General features: G+C 32.3%; 1 protein-coding gene across 2 annotated transcripts in view; it reads right to left on the reverse strand.

The window, feature by feature from the left end:
• The window catches only part of LOC143255159 (dynein axonemal heavy chain 6-like), a 74,512-nt gene that overhangs the window by 19,432 nt on the left and 33,475 nt on the right, over positions 1-21,605 (reverse strand). For both annotated transcript variants that reach the window (XM_076510401.1, XM_076510402.1), the window contains exons 7-13: positions 16,659-16,779; positions 13,770-14,003; positions 11,891-12,059; positions 11,478-11,665; positions 6,670-6,778; positions 4,146-4,266; positions 265-416 (exon numbers count right to left, since the gene is read on the reverse strand). In XM_076510401.1, the coding sequence (XP_076366516.1) occupies positions 265-416; positions 4,146-4,266; positions 6,670-6,778; positions 11,478-11,665; positions 11,891-12,059; positions 13,770-13,963 (933 nt within the window). In that variant the 5' untranslated portion in view covers positions 13,964-14,003; positions 16,659-16,779. The remainder of the gene's footprint in view (positions 1-264; positions 417-4,145; positions 4,267-6,669; positions 6,779-11,477; positions 11,666-11,890; positions 12,060-13,769; positions 14,004-16,658; positions 16,780-21,605) is intronic.

A 21,605-nucleotide genomic window follows, 5' to 3' on the forward strand; every position in this document is an offset into this window, starting at 1 on the left:
ATAAACTAATAATTATAAAGGAAACTGACAGATTAAGTTGAGCTACATAATAAATAAAACAAAAGTGGAAGAGCATTAAAATGGTAGAATTTTTACGTTGAATGTAACTTAGCAACAATTTAGTAAAATGAAAACATCCTTTGTCTTGTAAGAATGCAATATACTGTACCTTTTATAAGTTAATTAAATTATGAACAGAATAAAATAATTTAGTATATGTTCAAATGACAAAAATAAAATAAAGACTTCAAGGAAACTTCTAACCTCAATACACTTCAAAGGTGAAGGAAGTGTCTCGGCTTGTAAAACACTGTTATCCATGAGTATTAATCCAACTGATTCAAATTTTGGGACAGCTTCAATCATTTTATGTTGTTCATAAAACTTGGATAGCATTGTGGAATAAAACTGAACGTCTAGAAAAATAATAATTAGCAACATCTGATCAGAGAAAGTCATCAAACACAAAATCTAACTCAGTATATAATATTGCTAATTTAATGTACCATTCAAACAAAGAGTTTGTAGTATGAAAAACAAAAACTTGTACTACTTAGAAATTGTGAATGCATGATTAATCTTGGGATATTCTGACTGTGATTGATGTCTTCATCCTTAATTCTTATAGTATCTAACTGGCCAGCTTAATGGATTTAGATCAGTCATAAATTCATGTGCTATATGTAAGATAACAATGCAAACTAAGTTTTATGATGACAATTATATGTCATAAATAAATTTAAAATATCAGATTAATGAAAACTAATAAAAATACTATATATATAGATGTATAACATTTTTATGAATACTGTTAACAAAGCTAACATTAGATGATAATAGAATATAACTTATGAATACTGTTAACAAAGCTAACATTAGATGATAATAGAATATAACTTATGAATACTGTTAACAAAGCTAACATTAGATGATAATAGAATATAACTTACTAGATACATACAAACACATTATTTCCTTTATACACTATCACTGACAGCCTCTCCCATTAAAACTTTTTATAATGTATTTTCATCTAGATAAAATGTACTATAAATAGTAACTTTTAATAAAACTAAATTATCTGTAGATGAGAGATAAAATTATTTTTTTCCAGTCTCACCCAGAAAACATAACATCCAAACACACAAGACTACTAGGCACAAAATAGTTTGTTTTCAAGGCAAAATACTGAAGAATCAATGTGCATTTTTCAAACATTCAGTGAAGAATATTACATCTAAGTGACATTAGATCTTATGAAAATTAGTGGGCTTAAATTTTGAGTTTTTACAAATAAATAGGATGAAATAAAAAAATTCTTATGCAACAGAAAACTTTTTTTTTAAGTATGCATTTCATTAAAGTGTCATATGATGCCTTAGCATTATAAGAAATGTAAAAAAAAAAAAAGATGTTTATAGATTGAAAAATCTACATCTGTCATCATATTGTGTTTGGCAAGTACACAGACCCCTTTGAGAATCTAATTACAAAACTATGGACAACCCCCTCAGCAAAATGTACATACACAATAAATAACGGTGCAAGAAGATTGATTTTTGCCAGAGCGTTGTGTTTGTGGATTCTCATCCATTACAACACAGTGCACTTTGCTTACCACAGTTGGGGTACAACTTGTTGCAGGTCTTTTCATTAAAGGTCCTAGAGTCCCAACTCAACCCACATATTTTTGTTTTCTAAAGTTATCAAGTACAATGGATCTCTGTCTGGTAATTTCTAAACCCCCACTTTGAACATGTCTTTGTAGTTTGAGTGTTTGAATATTTTGTATTGAAGAGGGCTGTTACCCTTGCCAAAAGTGAACAGATTTTGGTGGCATAACACTACCTACAAAATCTCAAAATGTAATTCTGGTGCATTTGGTTCCATCCTCTGTTTGTACCAAACGTTTTTGTCATGTAACTGTTTTTGATATAATATGCTATATTCAACCATGCATACAGAACTAGATAAAAAGTATCATGAAAACTTTATGTTAAAAATGATCAGATTCAGTAGCTCATGTGAAAAAGTATTAAACATAGGAGTAAATGAGCTCTAGACAGATCTCTAGTGTCATTCACAGCTCTAACAAAAATTTAAAATGACAAGCCCTGATATGAGTTATTTAGAGATGAAAACAGACAAAAGAAATAAAAAAGACTAAAATATTTTGAGTCCAAGGCTTGACACTGAAGAAGAATAGTTACAATATCCTCCTACAGAAAATTTTGAAAATCAGATAATTTCAGGTACATTCTCATTTTTTTTATATATTCAACAGATATAATGTTCTAAAATTTACAGCACATTAGGAAATTTTGGTTAGTCACTTGAAAGTTGCATGTGTTTTACAGTAATTCTGTAAGTCAAAATTGTAGAGCAGAGTTTACATGTTTGTGGAATATTGTGATAGCTTTGAATATAATAATAACTGCTTTTCAAAACTTTATGATGTTAAACATACATATAATATTTACAGTTCAGTATTGATCATTGTAAAATATACAATGAGATTACATTTCTCTAGAGGACATAGCTATGTTTTAATAATAATATTTATTTGGAAATCAGTGAAAGGTAACCATTCACATAATGATAGCCAATTTTCCCCTACAGAAATACAGAGTGGTCGTATTACAATCTTGTGTTTTCTTGGTTAAAGTTATAGAAGACACATTCTTTGTTCTCTGACTGGATATGTGTTTTGAATCTTTTTGCTGAAGTCACCAAAGAAATCAAAACATAGAGAATGTGTCTTTGTTGTGCAGGACTAATAGTAGTAGTGCTTGATCATGTGTTATGATATAGTATAACAGGCAATAAGATATTTCTCCCACCAAACCATTCTCCATGTGATAACACTGTAAATAGAAAGACAAACATTAAAGGCTGATTCCTTTTTTCCATGGTAACGACAGTAATGAAAGCCTTGAACAACATTTGATAGTTGTTTTAAACGAATCACTGAAGAAAAACAAAAATATATATTTCAAACTACACATCTATTTGTGCTCCCTGTTAACTTTATGTTGTATTATTTATCATACCAGTCTGCTTATGAATAGGAAAGGTTTGTTAGGTGGATTGGAAATTTTAAAAGTCTGGAATAATTATTTAAATCATATCTGCTAATACATACTTTTCTGGAAATTAATGTTTTATTGTTGAACTGCTGAAAGTACCTGGCTTCACTAAGTTTATTAGGTTGATATTGTGTATTCTGAACCCATTTTAATATAAAAGTATAACCTATAATATACTTTTGGTCCTAAGCAATATGACATAAAAGCCATTGTTGAAATGTATTTTATCAAAATGCTATACTTTTCTACATATTAAAAGTTGTTACATAAGGAACCACTTCTTTTTTTATGTTGTTTTTTATTTCTTGCCTCATTAAAAAGATGCAAATGTGCATGAGCACACACACATAGATAAAATAAGTAATGATACCAATGTGTATGCCCTCAGAGTTCATTTAAAATGGGTGCAAAATTTCAGGTTTCTAAGCTATTTCCTCTTGGTACTATGGTGTTCAAATACACAAAACTATAACACACACATCCTTTCATTAATATATAAGATAGATTTGTAATATAAGGAACATTTATTTTCCATGTGGTTTTTTTTCTAGCTTGCATCATTAAAATGATATGCATGCACACGCATACGATAAGTTAAGTTATGATACAGGTGTACACCCTCAGGGTCCACTTGTATGTCATTGATCATTTTGGAAGTGTAATAACTACAAATTATTAATTAACTGCATGGTTTCTTTGTATTTTACTACCAAAAACATCAAACAGTGAAATTAAGTACAAAGGTTTCAATTACTAAAAAGGTAATGTTAAAATAGTATAACAGTATAACTGTATAAGTTACAGCTTTTACAGCAAACAAAAATATTTTAAAAACAGTTATGACATTCTGATCACTGTAATCATTTTCAAGAACTTGAAAATGAACATACCAGTAATTAAAAAATTGTACCTATTTCAAAAATACTCTTGCTTACTGTAACTTGTAATAAAATTATACTTTAATCAGTAAGTAAACTCACTACATTACTATTAACTAGTATAATATTAAGTAAATCAAGTTAAGTTTTTCTTAATTAGAATTAATTTATTTTGTCTTACCTTCTTCATGTTCCACCAATTCTGCTAAATTCAATTTTTCATTTTCAAGGTAAAACGTGTAAAGTGGACGATAATTTTCAGCCTGCTTTGTTGCCATTACAAATGCTGTTTGAAGAGTTTGCTAAAAATAAATACACCAGAAGCTAAATGTTCAACAGATAAAACAAAAATCTTCAAATTTCAGAAAAACATATTAAATATCTTATATGATATACAACTTAAAGTGCACAGTCTCATGGGTTTCTGAACAGGTGGTCTACATAACATAAATGCCTGGCATGGCCAGGTGGTTAGAGCACTTGACCCATAATCCAAAGGTTGTGGGTTCTAATCCCCATCACATCAAACATGCTCACACTTTCAGCTGTGGGGGCATTATAATGTTCAGTCAATCCCACTATTTGTTGGTAAAAAAAGTAGTCCATGAATTGGCAGAGGATGGTGATAACTAGCTTCCTTCCCTCTACTCTTACACTGCTAAATTAGGGATGGCTAGTGCAGAGAGCCCTTGGGTAGCTTTGTGCAAAAATTCAAAATAAACAAACTATTTAACATATAGTTATGTAAGTAGGTAGTTTTAAAATTATTAAAATATATTTTCTAAAGCATTTTCATTTAGTAAATTTATAATTTTTGTACACTGAAAATATATTTCTGATAGATACATACTTCTGTTCACATACATGGGTATTCTTGTTCATCACTACCGTCTATCTGCAAAAATGTTTTTCAAAAGCCACAAGTCTGTTATTCCTACATATCCTCTCAGTTCATATAGCTTAACTGATTCACATATTCAAATCAGTATGCAACAAACTGCCACCAACAGACTCGCCTCAAACACAAGTGACTCATATGGCTTCCTCTATGCTGTCACTTCGGGTTTAGTTTAGCCAGAAAACTAAACACTGGTAAACAGTGGGGAAGGAAAAGTGGGAAATGTGGGTAGAAATAAGTAACTGTTGTAAATATATTTTCAATGTATGGTCATTATAACTTTCAACAAAGTACATTATTTTTACTCAGAAACATAACTAGAATCCCACACTGAATGGTTAGAAGGACCAGTTCAAGGAGAAACAAGAAGAATCCTCTGAAAGCATCTAAAAGGCATCTCTAAGGAGAGAATGATATATGAAAGACCTTACAACTTCTGTACCAGGTATACTTTTCATCCACACTTGGAAAAGGTGTGTCAGACAAACATAAATGAGAAGCACATCTCCTTGTGGAAAAAAAAAAATGTTGGAAAATGACATCCACAAGAGTGGGTAGAATGAGGATCATACGATCTTCACCTCAAGTTCAGCCAATTAGAGAGAAAATTATCACCAACAATCAGTGAACACAGCACATGCAATCAGACTGAAATATAGATATATCCCTCTCAAATCAAACATACCAGGACCACCCCAAACACAGTACCATGCTTAGCATAAAGATATTGAGAGGAGTGCAAGAGGAGGAAGAGGAGCTACAACCAAGTGCACCCATTGTGACCCACAACTCAGGGAAGTGCACCCAAGATGAACTTAATAAGTGAAATGAGACACTGTGAATACATGTGTGAGGACTTACTTTGATTGGTTCAACTCTAAATCCAAAACTCAATGACTGGAAACCAAGATTCTTGTGGGGTTAGGATGAGGGATCACAATCAAAGTGATGAACTGCCCTAATGCCAACACACTGCATATGTAAATATCCAAAAAATCCAAAACTCAACTACTGGAAATCAACTTCCATACAGGAGTAGAATGGTTAGAAAGAGGGATCCCAGTCATGTTACAAAAGCAGAACACCACCACCCTACTCTCAAATGAATGGATGCTTTATTTTTATCTTGTATATTTTACATTTGGGAGGAGAAATCTATGGTTCATTATTACAGCAGCTTGGAATTGAAAAGAGATAAAGACTCTCTTACTCCACTGGAAGAAGTGGGAAGATAAACTGTGACTGAGAGCCTAGAGGAACATTTGCACTGAAGACAGCACATTTGATGACCACAAAACCCTAAAGTGAAGAGTATATGAAACCTGATTTACTATATTAAAGTTGAAATAACATTATCATGATTATTGAATAAAACTAATTTTCTATAGTAATTATTAGTAGGGATTATATTCAAGTGGATTTAAATGTTCATAGTAGTGTAAACAAATATCTTGTAAATAAGTAAAAATATCATGAAAACTTGACATAATTACATTATCTTTTAAATCATTTCATGTATATTAAAGTAAGAGCAAAATCTTGTATTACATATACAACTAAGATTCTTTTAAGTTCCAGTAACATATTATAATTGATATGAAGTTTTTCATGCAACTGAAATATTTAGATATTTTTACTCTTGTTTGTTACAAAACTACACCATAGGTTATTTGTGCTGTCCTTGCCACGAGTGCTGAAACTCAGTTTTTAACATTATAAGCCCTCAGGTTTACTACTGAGTCATTGGAAGTTGGGGGCAAATTTATATGGATATCAATTCTCAATATATTTGTATCTCCATACTCACTTCAATATCAAGAAGCAACCTGTGCAGATTCTCATCTTCTTGAAACATTTCTGTGAGAACTGGACCTTGAGCCACTTCATTTTCTTCTTGTTTACCATTTATAACAGGACTAAAAGGAATAAAAATACACAGGCTATATGTAGATGCAGTGTTGATTCATAATGCACCCTTTATGAAAGTCAACTAATAATACACACACCAGTTACACACAGTGATTACATGCAACAAAACAATCAATTTATCATTAGTATAATATATTAATATTGCAATTACAAAAGAAATGTTAAAAATGCACTAGTATTTTGGTTTTTGCTCTAAACTTAGCTTTTATGTAACCACAAGTTTATCAAAGTATGATTATAAAAAACTGTTTCAAATGAGCTGCATTATTCCCCATGTTTCAGCCAAGTTGTTTAGTTGTAATTTGACATCTTCAGCTCAGTAAAAGCCCAAACAGCTTTAATAATATGCACACTGAGACATTTTGCAGACTAAGTCATGGCTGCATGAACTCAATCAGAAACATTTTTACTCCAGGTATCATTTTAACACATTGTATGCATGCTGCAGATCACTTTCCTACTAGAAGATGAGTTTCTGCTCAACAAATTGTGTCTCAAAGGGTATGACATGAAGGATAACAATCTACCAGTACCTGTCAGCAGCCAGGCAGTCATCCATTTTGTACAGATCTCCAACACCCCTAGTGAGATGCAATTAATACCTATATTGATCCCCTAGCATTCTTCATAACACATACTGTATGTTGACATATATACTGTTCTCTTCTCTTCCATCATATACACTATTATTGATTGTTGTCAAATGATTTAAATTTGGATTCTCCTGTTAAAAAATGCACTCCAGCTTTGTTCAACTAGTAGTTTGAAGTTTGATATTATTTCAGCTTTTTAGTTTGGTTGACTCTCACAAGCAGTAGGTTTTGAGAAGCTACACATCCATTAAGACTACTTTGTGCAAGTGTATCTTGTTGTTTTGAAGGTAGCATTCCCCAGTGTACTTACAACTAGGTCACTGATAAGACCTCTACTACATTGTTGTGTGTCATTTAAGCTGAATACTCTTTTGATCACTTTTGAAGAGTATGCACTTTCAACCTGAAAATCTTCTTCATTTAAATTATCATATTAAAAAAACATTACTACAGATGTTGTTGTTTTTTTTTCACATTTCTCTTAACTTACTGACTGCAGCTCAAGATGTGAAAAAAAACTAGCAATTTATAGTTTTCTTTTGTCTAACACAAATCACTGTCCAGTAAGTATGTTGTTCAATAATAGACATCATCAGGTTGGTGAAATAATCCAGAACAAGAGAAATTATTTTGAACTGTAGGTCCTATTGTTAACAATTCTAGTTTTATATACCCTCTTTGAAGTTTCCATAATGCTCTTACTGAAATATGAAATTTTGCCTCAAACTCTTACATGGAGTTGCCTTCATCAGTCACAACTTGAATTTCTACATATCTGTCATGCTCTATTTCTATAATGGAATTCATAATTTAGTCACCAAATTGCTGCTGGGAATGGAATGCATGCCTGTACTTTTTTTTTAAATCATGATACTTTGGCAGTGTATAATTGTTTGGATGACTCAGTGTAAATTATCAACATGTGGCTGTACTCTGATGTAGTTTATTTTCATTCAAGTAATAACAGCTAGAGACATTCAAGTGATAACAGCTGGAGACATTCAAGTTATAACAGCTGGAGACATTCAAGTAACAGCTGGAGACAACCCATATATATTTTAAATTCATATTAATTTTATTTATTGTATCTATATTTATGTATGATACTGTAAATACATATGTGTTTCATTTGGTTCAAATAAACATTACTTGTAAAACAAAATCCATGGTAAAAATTTTGTCACATATAATATTTTATGCCAAAATAACCATTAAAATAATAACCAAACAGGAAAAGTTTAATAGCTATTTCTGCTGCTAAAACTTTGCTTCTGAGGATCAACACCTTTGAGGTTTTACTACAGATTCTACTAACTCTGAGAAAACTTGAACTAAAAGGCAGAACTGATTCTAGTAAGAAATAAAGTCAAGTATAAAAATTATACAAGGAGGCACAACATTTAATGCACATAAATAAAATCCCCATCATGCCAAACATGCTCCCTCATTCCAGCCATGAGGGCATTATAATATGATGATCAATTGTTATTTATTGGTAAAAGAATAGCCCAAGAGTTGGTGGTGGGAAGTGATGACTATCTGCCTTCCCTCTAGTATTACACAGCTAAATAATGGACTGCTAGCACAGATAGCCCTTGTGTAGCTTTGCCAAAAAAATTAAAAAACAACAACAGTATATAATTAAAAGTAATTTATAAGTTATTTAAAATGTTGCAAAATTATTCATTAAATTAAAGGATGGTTCAAAATATCAGTGTTAATGTAAGTGTATTAAACATTGAATGGAACATTCTTGTTTATATTAATAGTAGATCATTAGTTTTTTTTCTAAAGATACTTCTTTTATCCCTGTTTTATCTATGAAAATATCACAAAACATAATGCAACGTCTGAAATGACCAGTGATTAGCATTAAAGAAGTACATAAGTTTCACCTTTAGAAATCTTTTACCATAAGGAAACTTTTGTGTAAAATAAAATGAAATTAAAATAGATTTTTATATTGCTCTCTGCATTCTCCAAAATATTCCTTGATTTACAACATTAACTAAATTGTACTGTTATTATTAAACAACGTTTAAAAACGTTTTTTAAGATAATTAATACCAAAATTTAAATAAGACTCTACCAACCACTTAAACAATCATTACTATATTCTTTGTGAGGTTAATATTTTCCTTACCTGAAAACACATTTCATATAGATGCTCATATCTCTACAAAACAGATGACTGATATTTCACACTGCTGTTGAAACTATCTTCCTTTTGTACCAAGCTTTTGAATGAAATTCCCATCACAAGCCATTGTGGTAGGCAGTATGGAGAAAACCCATTCAGGTTAGTGTAATCCCACTATTATGAAACCAAGTGGATGCACTGCTGAATTGGAAGTGGGGCAGAGGTGTCTCCCTGAAGTGTACCCAAGCAATTTCCTACAATAATAATTGCCCCATTTATGGTGGTTGTGTCCAGCCAGAAAGATCTTGTATTTGATTCATCTCTGTACCTGCTTATTCTGATGAGCATATCATATAAGCATTTCTAATTTACCATATGGCTTGACTAATTACCCTATTCATGTTATACATACTTGGTCTGAGACATAAAGGTCAGTTGAGCAGTCTTTGCATGCCACTTACCTGTATGACATTTCAGCACCATACAGGTTATCTGACAGCACCTCTATACTCTATCACTTGTATCTGGCAAAGAATATTTCCTGCTTGAGATAGATGCAGACTCTCGCCAACTGATAACCCTACAAGCCACACCACTCTATTATTTTCTCATACCTGTCACACTATATCCTCATAAAGGAGCTCATTTTTAAATTTCTTTACCTAAACTTGTCTCTCCAGTATTTTCACAGTATGTGTTCTAGTTATTTGTTGCAGAGAAAGGTGAAGATTATTAATATTTCCTTACCTGAAAATGTGCATGCTCCCACCAAACTGATGAGCCTCCCCACCCTTAATGAGAAACACACTCCATGACTTTATCCTGTGCCATATTTTGAGAAAGGAGTTCATATTTTAAATTTCTTTATCTGGACCTGTTAGGTAGATTATAATATCTCTACAGAACCACCCACCCTTCTTCCACACTTTTGGCCTGCATCTCTTTTACCACGTCAAAAATGACCTTTTGGTATAGAATAATAGCTCAATGGTAGTTCTTCACATGTATCACCCTCCTATTGGTGGATGGCTATAGGCTGCATCATAGATTAGTGCAGTACACATTATTACTTATAAATGTGTGAGTTTTTATTCAAATGTTTGGGATGTATTTAAAACCATTTTGCAGTAGCACAAGGTACCAGCTGTCTGTTCAGGGGTGAGGTGAGCAGCATTTCTGAATCTGTCTTCAAACATTATCTATAACACTAGATCTATTAGTAGTTCATTTTTAATGTAAAATTTTCACAGGTAAAAATTACCTTTCTATCTTTGTATACTGTAAAAAGTCAATCCTTTTGTAGGAACCTGGCAGCAATATGAACTAATCAAACATAAATATTGAGAAAACAATACAAATTTGTTTTATACTACAGTAGTAAAAAAAATCGTTATACATTTTGACATTAAGTGTCCTTGAAAGTATGAAAGTAAAAATATACCGAGATCTTGATTATATATTAAAACTTATTCTTTTATTTGTTTATTTTACTTTAAAGCCTTTTAAGAAGTATCTACAATTAGAATGCTTCTGTTGCCCAAGTGACAGATATTTAAAATAAGTCACACCATACAAAAGAACCATAAAGTTGTTCTGGTTTATAATAAGCACTTTAGCTCAAGAATATCTTGAACATCTGGTTATAGATTAAATGAAAGCATATAATTTGATTTTCAAAGGTATTCTAAATAAAAGTGTGTGTGTGTTTTTGTGTGTGTGTGGTGTTCAAAAGATGCATTATAATGATGCAAACATTTATTAATTCAAAAATATGTTTTACAAACTATTTTTTGTATTAGTAAACATATTATTGGATCTTACAAAATGCCCTATGTTTAAACTATGATTACAGTACTTCTCCAAAACCTTTTAACATCATTTAACAGCAAAAACAAAACTGGTTATTTTACCTTGCCTTTTATATACATCAAAATCTGATTTTTAAAATAGTACCTTGTAAAAGTTTCAAAATAATCATCAGAGGCTAAATTTTCAAATGTCATCACTGCTTTTTTACTTTTTTCCACTGCTTCTTTAACATTCGTCAAAAATTCTTCATAGGTAGGACAAAATGCAAAGTCTTTTTCTTCCAAAACCAATTTGATAAGAAACAGTGGTTTATTCTCATCAGATGACAAATCCTAAAAAAGATAAAAAAACTATACATCAAGTAAAACACCCCAATGACAAGAAAAAATTGTTTATTCTCATCGGATGAAAAATCCTAAAAAGGATAAAACACTACCTATCAAATAAAAAACCTCAATGATTAATATGAAAAACTAAATTAATAAGAACACTAGTCCTGTAATTAATAATACATTCACTAGTTTAAGTGTTTCCTATCAGCAATGTTTCTCACTAACCATTTCTGTTTCAATATCAACCACATTATGCTCTTCTTCATCATTGTCATGTAGTTCAATTGCATGGCCTGTCAAGTTTTCTTTTAACTTGTTTAAAAAATCACTTGCTGTGCTTACTACCATTTGGTGAAAGAGGTTTGCTAACTTGTAGTCAATTAAGTGCAAAAACCTGTCAAAATAAAAATAAGAAACAACTTGTTATTAACAGTTGATAAAATGTTTAAAAATTCAAATATTTCCTAACTAATTTCTTTCTGTGATATTATTAAACAAAATGTTGTTTAATTTTTTCAAATGTTCCTGAGCTACTTCAGAGATAGGGGTTCCATGTACATACAAATTGTAAAGTATTTTATATTTTTTGTTCAAAACCTACTTTCTAATTTTGAAAACTTTTATATCTACTTAGCCAGCCAAAATATACACCAGCTTTTGCTTGAGAAATTCTCCATTTTTAAAGTAAGCCCATAGATTAATGTCTTTCGGGTGTTAAAACTGACACATTCCTGTAGTTTTACAAAACCAAAAACAGTATGTGTATTGGTAATATGTACGAAAACATTTATATTTAAAAACATTCTAACGGCTAGCTCAGCCAAAACTACAGTAGTCAAGGACTATTCAAAGAACAGCAATATATGAGATATTAATACTGTATAGAATTAGCAGATCAAATCAAATATTCAAAGTTAGAAAAAATAAATCAAGGCTTAACTTTCAGCTGTATCAGTGAGTTGTGCTCAAAGATTAAAAGAACAGGACACTAAAATTAAGTGCACAAAACAGAGATTGCAATAATAATTTAACTTGTCCAGGAAAAAAAAAATAATCTGCTGGATTACTATGAAAATTAGTAGCAAAAACAATTCCATATCTTTTTCTAATCAAAACTACTTTGACACTATTTTAATCCTCAAATTACAATTTTTTTATACTGTTCACTATCATTGTGGCTCACAAATTACACCAAAATGAGTAATTTCTCTTTGTTTTTGCATGTTTTTATTCTGAATGAAAAGAATGGCCAAAAACTATAATGTGAAATCATTCATTTTTTGTGTGAAATAAAAGGAAAACATTAGAAATAATTATCTGGATTATTTTGAATTTTTATGGCAGTTTTTATAGAATTTCTATGTTAGAAATAAATTCCAAAACCACAATTTCTATAACCACAAAAGTGATGTGCCCATAAAAAATCTGATGCCAAAGTAAATTAGTAAAATATGTTTATAAAGAGTTCTCGGGTTAAATAGGAAACAAGGTATAACTTAACAGGTATCAAGAAAATAACTTTTAATTAATTTATCTACTAAATTTTTTATTTATCTATAGAAGTTTTGTCATATTGATACTGGAAAGTTTTATCATTCAAAAAAAAATCAAATATGAAATTATCTACCTAACCTAGAGACTATTGAACAACATAAAGATACAGATTTGAAAACACAGCAAAAAATAAACTCAAGTTGCTGTCATTTCCCACCAAAATATGCAATTATATCTCATTATTTTTCAGAATTATAATTTTTAAATAAAATTCTAAACATATAATGAAATTAAAGCAGATATATCACTGAAAAAATATTAATAAAACCTGCCTCATGTTTCAACTACTCAAAAAATGTAGGCAGCTGGAACAATGATAAAATGTAGGATTTCTGAAGTTACAGGTCATGTTATTATTTTAATCAAGCTCTAAGAAATTCAAGAGAAACAATATTCCAATGCATACAACCTCAACAAGTCTTTATGCTACTGAAAGGTCAAAAATTAAAGTTCATTTATTTTCACCAAAAAATTACTGACACACAAGACTAAACAATAATAGGAATTGTGAGTTTTTTTACATAAAAAATAAAACCAATATGTTACTTACTTAGTTAGACGAGTACAGAGAAGTCTCTTCTGAGCTTGTGCTATGTAAGACGTCTCATTTTCAATGTCCATTTGAAGTTCAGAAAAAAAAGGTAATTGGTCTTCTACTTGAATTCTCTGTTGAGATTTCTCATTTGAATACTCATGAATATTTACAATGTTACCAGACACATTTGACATAGAGAACTGTTCCATTAGTTTATTTTCAGTCTTAAGTGTTGGTTTTCTCCTGATACTGTACAGAACAATATGTAATAAGAAATTATTAGATAAACAATCTTTTGTTCTATGGAACAAGCTAAGTAAAAAAATATTATTTTAAGAGGTGAAAGCAATTATGCCAACAAAAATTTCATATCAAACTTTTATACCATACATATACAAATATGTAAACATTTTAGCCTTAAAATGGTTGGGTTTATTAATTCAATGTAACTGTCAAATGATTTGTTTTCCTTTATTACAAAATAAAACATTATAAGATAGAATTTGTTTGAAATTTAACATGACCTTTCTTAAAGTTATGTGTCTGAAAGCTTATAACACTGAAAACTGGGTTCTGATAGATGTGGTGGGCACAGCAGTCATACTCTATTGTGCAGCTTTGAGTTTAATTATGAACAAATTAAAGGTTATGTAACTGTTATGAAAAAAAACAAACATATTTTATGAGTGACATTTGTGTGAATTCCCAGCTTTTAAAATTCACATACTTTCTCCAAAATTTTCTGTTAGGTACTAATTTAAAATGTTTACTTTCATGTCAGATATTAATTACCAATTTTTATGTCAACCTACATTCTTGTATAACATTCCACTAAACTTTTTATTGTAAAACTGTAAGTTTTGATATTTCTTTTCTGTTTATTCAAAAACACCACATGCGCTTTTACTGTGTTTGTGATTTCTGATGTACAATAAAAACTATATTTTACTATTTCAAAATTATAAGTCAAATTTTTCAACTGTAAATTGGAATGCTTAATTTAGTATTTGCAACAGCTTTCACACCTATTTTTAAATTCATTTTTGTTAAAAGCAGGAGAGCAACGCAACAAGGAAAAGCTTTTGTGTTTTAATAGCATATCTGCTTGCTGCAAATTATTTAAAAAATGGTGATATGTGTGTAAGAATGATTGAAAGTTTAATTGAAAGGTACAATTTTGTCCTTCGATAATGGATGTACCATGTCAGGTGCCAAGAGTTGAATAGATTTAATGTTATTTTTTTAATGTTTGAATATTTTAAGGAATTTTCACAGATAAATTTGAACTATGTTATTAAAATACACCTTAAGTTCATCATGACCACTATAACAAAAACTGAACATAATACTTCTCCATTTAATACTCTAAGCTACAGGTTTATCACCAACATATCTTATAAAGGATAATCACTGAAACATGAGATTCTCTTTCAGATGTTATCCTTACTAAACAAAATATTTTTGAGAATGTATTATACTACAGATGAGTCAGTCAGAGTGAAACACTTCTAAACATGGTGACACAGAGCTGTCATATTTAATATTTAAAAGTAATTTATGCAAAAACACAAATAAAAAAACTATAAGTACTCTAAGATATAACACACTAATAGTTGGGGTCATGAATTAATGGAAAAAAAAACAATATACCCACTCTAAGTTCAACTTCCTGAGCATTACTTGCAAAGTGAAGGCAGTTCACCTTATCATACTTGCTGATGCTAAATGATGAAAACATTGCATCATACTAAAACAGAGTTGAAGAAGATTAATCTAGGTACACTAAGGACTTCTACTACTCATATTTGATTGGTTGATAGAAGTAGGTGCTAGTGAAAAGCATACAAAGAATAGCATAAAATACAGTATATTACTATCTTTTATTATATTTTGATGCAAATTGCAAACACTTCACAGTTTATTTACTTATATGTCTTCAATTGTAAGATCTGTATCACTCTGTTGGAAACAACACAGAATGTTTACAGAAACCACAAAATTATGTCACTTTGAAGGATCTTGCATTTCTGCTGATATGCCATTTTTGTTATCTACCCTTGTACGTTTTGCATAATTTATCTATCTTGTGATGACATATTACCCAGTTTTCTTCAGTCATCCAAGAGAAGTAATCAAAACGAAGAGGTCTCAAGAAATCAATGACCAATACAAAGTTACATGTTAAGTTACTGTGAAAAACTTCAGAGTACAATTTTTGATAATTCGTGAGTAGGAGACGAGACACATGATCCCTCAATACTCTGAAATGTCTAAAAGTTCTACTGTCTTCTGATATTTTTAACCTAAATAAAACTTTCATATATATTACATAAATTATTTGAACAAAACAATAGGTCTATATCACTTTTTGAAAACACAAAAACAACCAATTCTATAGTGCTGGCTACATCCCCTAAGTTCTCAATGAAAGCTAAACTGTTCAATAAGCTTTCTGAACTCGATCCAAGTAGGAATCTAATCTCTATCTCAGTACTGAAGAGAAGAAATGCAAAAGTTACACTTAAGTAAATGGCCTATAATTATCAAACATTAGTATGCTAAAGCAAACAGACAAAGAAACACTTATTTAGTGAATGTATTGTAAAATTCACAATTCAACTGAGCTATATTATTTGATAGCAAAGTGAAAATCAACAAGCAACCTGACAGCCAGTACTTCTCCATTTGAGGAGTTGAACATAAGTGGGAAGAAGAAGAAAACACATTAATTTAAGAATCATTAACATGCAGCACAAATCAATCTTAGTTTCCCTAAAATGAATTCAAGAAATGTGTTTGTCAAATAGCAATGATATATTTTCTCACGGATGATGGGAGGGAGTTGCTCACAACTACAGGCCTATCATCAACACAATAAGTAAATATATTTGCTTATCATCTTACCCAATGGTTTTCCAGATGACAGTAAATCAAAATAGAATCCTTTACTTTCCATTAAAAGTAAAAAACTTTTGAATACTTTCTGCTTGAGCAAAATTCTGAAGTCTACCAGTTTTTCACTAACCTAAAGACAAATACAGAATAAACACACTGATAATGTTTAGTAATAACAGGTAATTCAAATTAACAAAATTCTTGAACAAAATATTTTCATAAATAAATAAAAAAGCATTATAAAGAAAAAAAGAAATGAAATGTAAACCAAAGTTTACATGTGTATTACACATTAAATGTGTATTACCCTTTTCACATGAGACATATTTTTATTTCCATTGGAAAACACAAACAGATGAATTGAAATGAGCTGAAACGTAAGATAATTTACTGTTCCAAGAATGACTTAAATATTAAACAGTGTTACATACTACTGAATAAATATCAATAAAAATTAAAGATGTGATTTTGATATACCTTTTTTTTACTTCACTAACCTGTATTTTGTGAAGTTTTGATGAAAGTTTTGCTCAACATTACTTATATATTTTGTATCATGCAATGTTTCAAGCATCTTCAGTGCCAAACGATAATTTGTATTAGTTAGAAGCAACCCTAGCCAAACCCCTTTGTGGAATGAGAATCTTGTGCATTTAAAACTAGTACTAGTTGTAACTTTGGATTTCTTTCAGATTCCATTATATGCAGTTTTATCCGAATATATAACAATGTTCTATGGCTTACTGTTTAATCAATGATATAATCCTTTGAATGTATTTTTATATATGAGTGTTAGATTCTGATTGTAAACCAATTCAAATTCTGCATGCAGTGATACAGTATTGTATAAAGGAGGTGAGGGTCCATACGCTGGATCAGATCCACATGAGATTGAGAATGTTACAAGAAATATTGTTGTTATCATGAAGCAGACACGAGAAAATCTCAAAATTTGGATTGTCCCTGTTTTTTTTTATTCAAACTACGACTTATTCACCCCAAAATCAGTAAGCAAATGTTTAAGTTTTGTTGATCATAAAAAAAAATATTGATTTTTGTGGGAATTTCCCCAATTCACCAAGTGGGTTTGGATCTAATAACAGAATTTGCAATTTTGTTTGCAAACCATACTTTTGCGTTCAAAGAACCGTAATTTGAGAAAGTACATGTCTATGCTATTCTGAATTCTTCATAGGTTGGGTTTTCAATTCAATTCTGCATTTATGTCTACTGCATTTTGATATGTTTTATGTGGCTTTTATGCATTTTATATACGAGCTATAGGAAGATATGTTGTTCTTGCTAATCAGATCAAGTCATGTATTATGCTACTAAAATGTATTGTTATATTGTATACTTTCAATTGTTATTTTTCTTCATTATAGTTGATGGTTGCTTATTACTTAGTACTTGCTATTTAATAAAAAGATCAGTAATACAACACTTGGCTTCAGTTATTGGATCAGAATACATCACACAAGACAGTGGGCAATTATAGTCAATGACTGCAATCAACAACCAATCAAAGAACAACCCCAAGACCAGACAAAATGCCTCAAGAACTAAACTGGATGATGTGATGGGAAAGCCCTTCAATACTTGCAGAAGATGACATCCAGAACCATGACTGCTCTGGTGATTGAACATCTCAGTAGAAACATCTTGTAGCAAGACCACATTGGAACCCTTGAAGAAAAAAATCATCTCACCTGTGGAAATCAACTGATTACAGCCATCTCAACTGATTTGTAAATCAATCTATTTTATGAAAAATCTATGAAAGATTATGTTTAACAATATTCACACTTGGCACACTGACTAGACCTTTATTGATAAATTAGGTCATGACTGATTGTGTCAGACTTTTACTGTTATAGTCACGGTTAACCAAATTCCAAAGCACTGTATCAGTATTGCGATTTGTAGTGGCTGTGAATGCTCATCCTGAAACTTCCATTAATACTAAAAATGCATTAGATACCCACTGTAGTTCCAGAGTTGGTGTGCCACCTCTAAAGGCGATGGAAAGGAATGAGAAGGTTATTAACCAGTTTTGGACCTGGTTCAAGCAGAGTAACTCTTTTGACTCTGTGTGTCCTCCTGAAATAATTCATGTCACAATGGAACAGCTGAATAGTAGTTTGGATGACCTTGACATACTGTACTCTGAGGTTTGTGATCATATAGAGAACGAGGTACCACCTGATGTTAGATTTGTATCAGATAGAATGAAGAGCAATATCCAAATCCTACTTTATAAGGACAACAAATGGCAGAACAGTGGAAGGCTTCAGCTGGGTCAGCAATTCAACAAGGTTAAGTTTGACGAACACCTTGAGGAGAGCACTTCTGGCCATTTAAGCTTCATCTCTGCAGGCAGAAAAAGAAACAAGGAGGAAAGAACATGAGCTGGAGCATTTACAGGCAGAGGCACCTGCACACAAAGCAAAGCAAGAGGCTCAAGAGGAACTTCAGCAACAACAACATGAACTAGAAGAACAACGAATAACTAGTGAACTCCTCAGGAAACAAGCAGAGTTGCAAGCTCTTGATGATGAAGCATTAGACATAGATGGCACTGAACATGATTTGCAGTTGCTAAGAGCTACTCCTCGTCAGGAAAAAGCCAACCCTGATATACAGTCGCTTGTGAAGACTTTCACAGACAGAGTGAACATCAGTCATCTCCCCACACCTGAGCCTTCTGTATTTGAAGGGGATCCCCTGAAATATCCAGGGTGGAAAGCTTCCTTTGCAGCACTTGTAGACTCCAAGGGAATTGCTCCTATGGAGCAAATCCATCATCTGAAGAAGTATCTCAGTGGAGAGGCCAGGGATGCAGTAGAGGAAACCTTTTTTTTATTCAGAATCCAGAGTGCCTGATAAACCCTGGAGGATCATTATGGGAATCCATTCATGGTAGCAGAAGCATCAGGGATAAGGGCAAGAATGGCCAAAAGTGGGCAGCAGAAATAGCCAAGCATTGAGGAAACTGTCTGATTTTCTGCAACAGTGTCTAGTAGTAATGGGCCATGTTAAGGGTTTGGAAATCCTCAATGACTGCAAAGAGAATCAAAGATCCTTCCAAAACTGTGAGAATGGTAAGTGCAGTGTTGGGGCAGACTGGTTGCTGAATGCCAAGATTATCCATCCTTCTAGCTCTTTATGTCTTTCCTGAAAAACGAAGCTGATATTGCTTGTAATACAATCACATCTCTTGTCCTGCCTCGCAATTCCTGAGCAAAAGAAGACATTCCAACTAAATCAAAGTGAGCAAGGGCACTAATGTGCTCATTACAGATATGACAAAGGTTTCAAAAACTGAATGCATCTTCTGTCAGAGGAACAATCACACCCTACATGACTGGTAGATCTTCATTAATAAAACTCCTTCCGAGCGAAGAGATTACCTGCAGAAGAGTGGGCTTTGCTTTGGCTGCCCACTCATGGGCACTTATCCAAGAACTGCACCACATTGCTCTAAATGCAAGGGACAACATTCAACCTGCTTGCATGGCAATTACTAAAGTCTGAGTGATCAGACAACATAATCAAATGGAGCCACCCCAATAAACACCATTGCAACAGAAGGCATTGTAACACTGAAGGCGACAAATGATAATGGTGAGGGAATGGCCTCTATGATTGTGCCAGTCTATCTGTCAACAAAGTAGGACCCTGGTAGAGAGGTCATGGCATACGCATTGCTGGACATAAAGAGAAACACAACTTTCCTCCTGGAAGACACAGCTGATAAACTTCTAACCGAACTGGAGCCTGCCAGACTTAAGCTGTCCACTTTGACATCTACATCCACAATTAACTGTTTAAAGTTCAAAGAACTGCATATTCAAGGAATCGGTTCAAGCAAAATAATCAGTCTGCTGACAACCTATTCAAGAGACTTCATCCCAGTGAACAGAGACCACATCCCAACCTGAACCACCGCAAATAGATGGAAGAACCTCAAAAAACTGGAGAGCGAGATACTCCATCTTCAAAACTGTGAGGTTGGACTTCTTGTGGATTATGACTGTACTGATATGCAGAGTAACTGCACCAACTAAATTTGGTGCTATGATTGCACCAAATGGACAACAGTGGAGAACAAAGATTACAGAAGGTTATCCATCATCAAGATGGATGTTATTGCTTGTAACACAATCACATCTCTTGTCCTGCCTCGCAATTCCTGAGCAAAAGAGGTCATTCGAACTAAATCAAAGTGGAGCAAGGGCACCACCATGATATGAAAAGACAGTAGGTGGATTTTGAACAAGATGGTGTTCTCTGGTACTGGGTAAAGCCAGTAAAGGTTGTAACCCTACCAGCAACGTACTCTGAAATGAGAAGACACCTGCAATGTCGGAACACTTTTGGACGAACTCAAAGATTGTGCTCAGCTACATTAACAATGAAGCCCATCGTTTTCATATCTTTGTAGCCAATCAAGTCCAAGTGATCAGAGAAACAACAAATCCAAGCCAGCAGCGATATGTCTGCACCAACCAAACCCAGCTGACCATGCTTCTTATGAACTCCAAGCTTCACAAATACAGACATCCACCTGGTTCACTGGCCCTTCGTTCCTCTGGGATTCACAGCTACCTTTGAGCAATGATGTGGATACAACAATGATAGGAGATGACCCTGAAGTCAGGAAGGTGTTAGTGACCGGTGCAGAGAATGGCCAAATTGAGTTGGTACTCCTGATGTGGTTGCAGTTTACCTGATTGACTCTGGGCAGTCAAGTCTCTTGCTATAGTCCAGAGGTATATAGCAAAAAAAATGGGAAAGAAAATATCAGCCTACTACAAGCAACGAAAAGTGCAGAAAACACCATTATTCACATGTCTCAAAGTACCTCATTCCATGAGAAAATCAAGGCTATTGGTCGAAACAAAGGATTAGCCATAAAACCACTGAAGAAGCTGGATCCTTTAAAGGACCATGATG

This window comes from Tachypleus tridentatus, chromosome 7 (genome assembly GCF_004210375.1).
Source record: "Tachypleus tridentatus isolate NWPU-2018 chromosome 7, ASM421037v1, whole genome shotgun sequence".
Taxonomy (NCBI): Eukaryota; Metazoa; Arthropoda; class Merostomata; order Xiphosura; family Limulidae; genus Tachypleus; species Tachypleus tridentatus.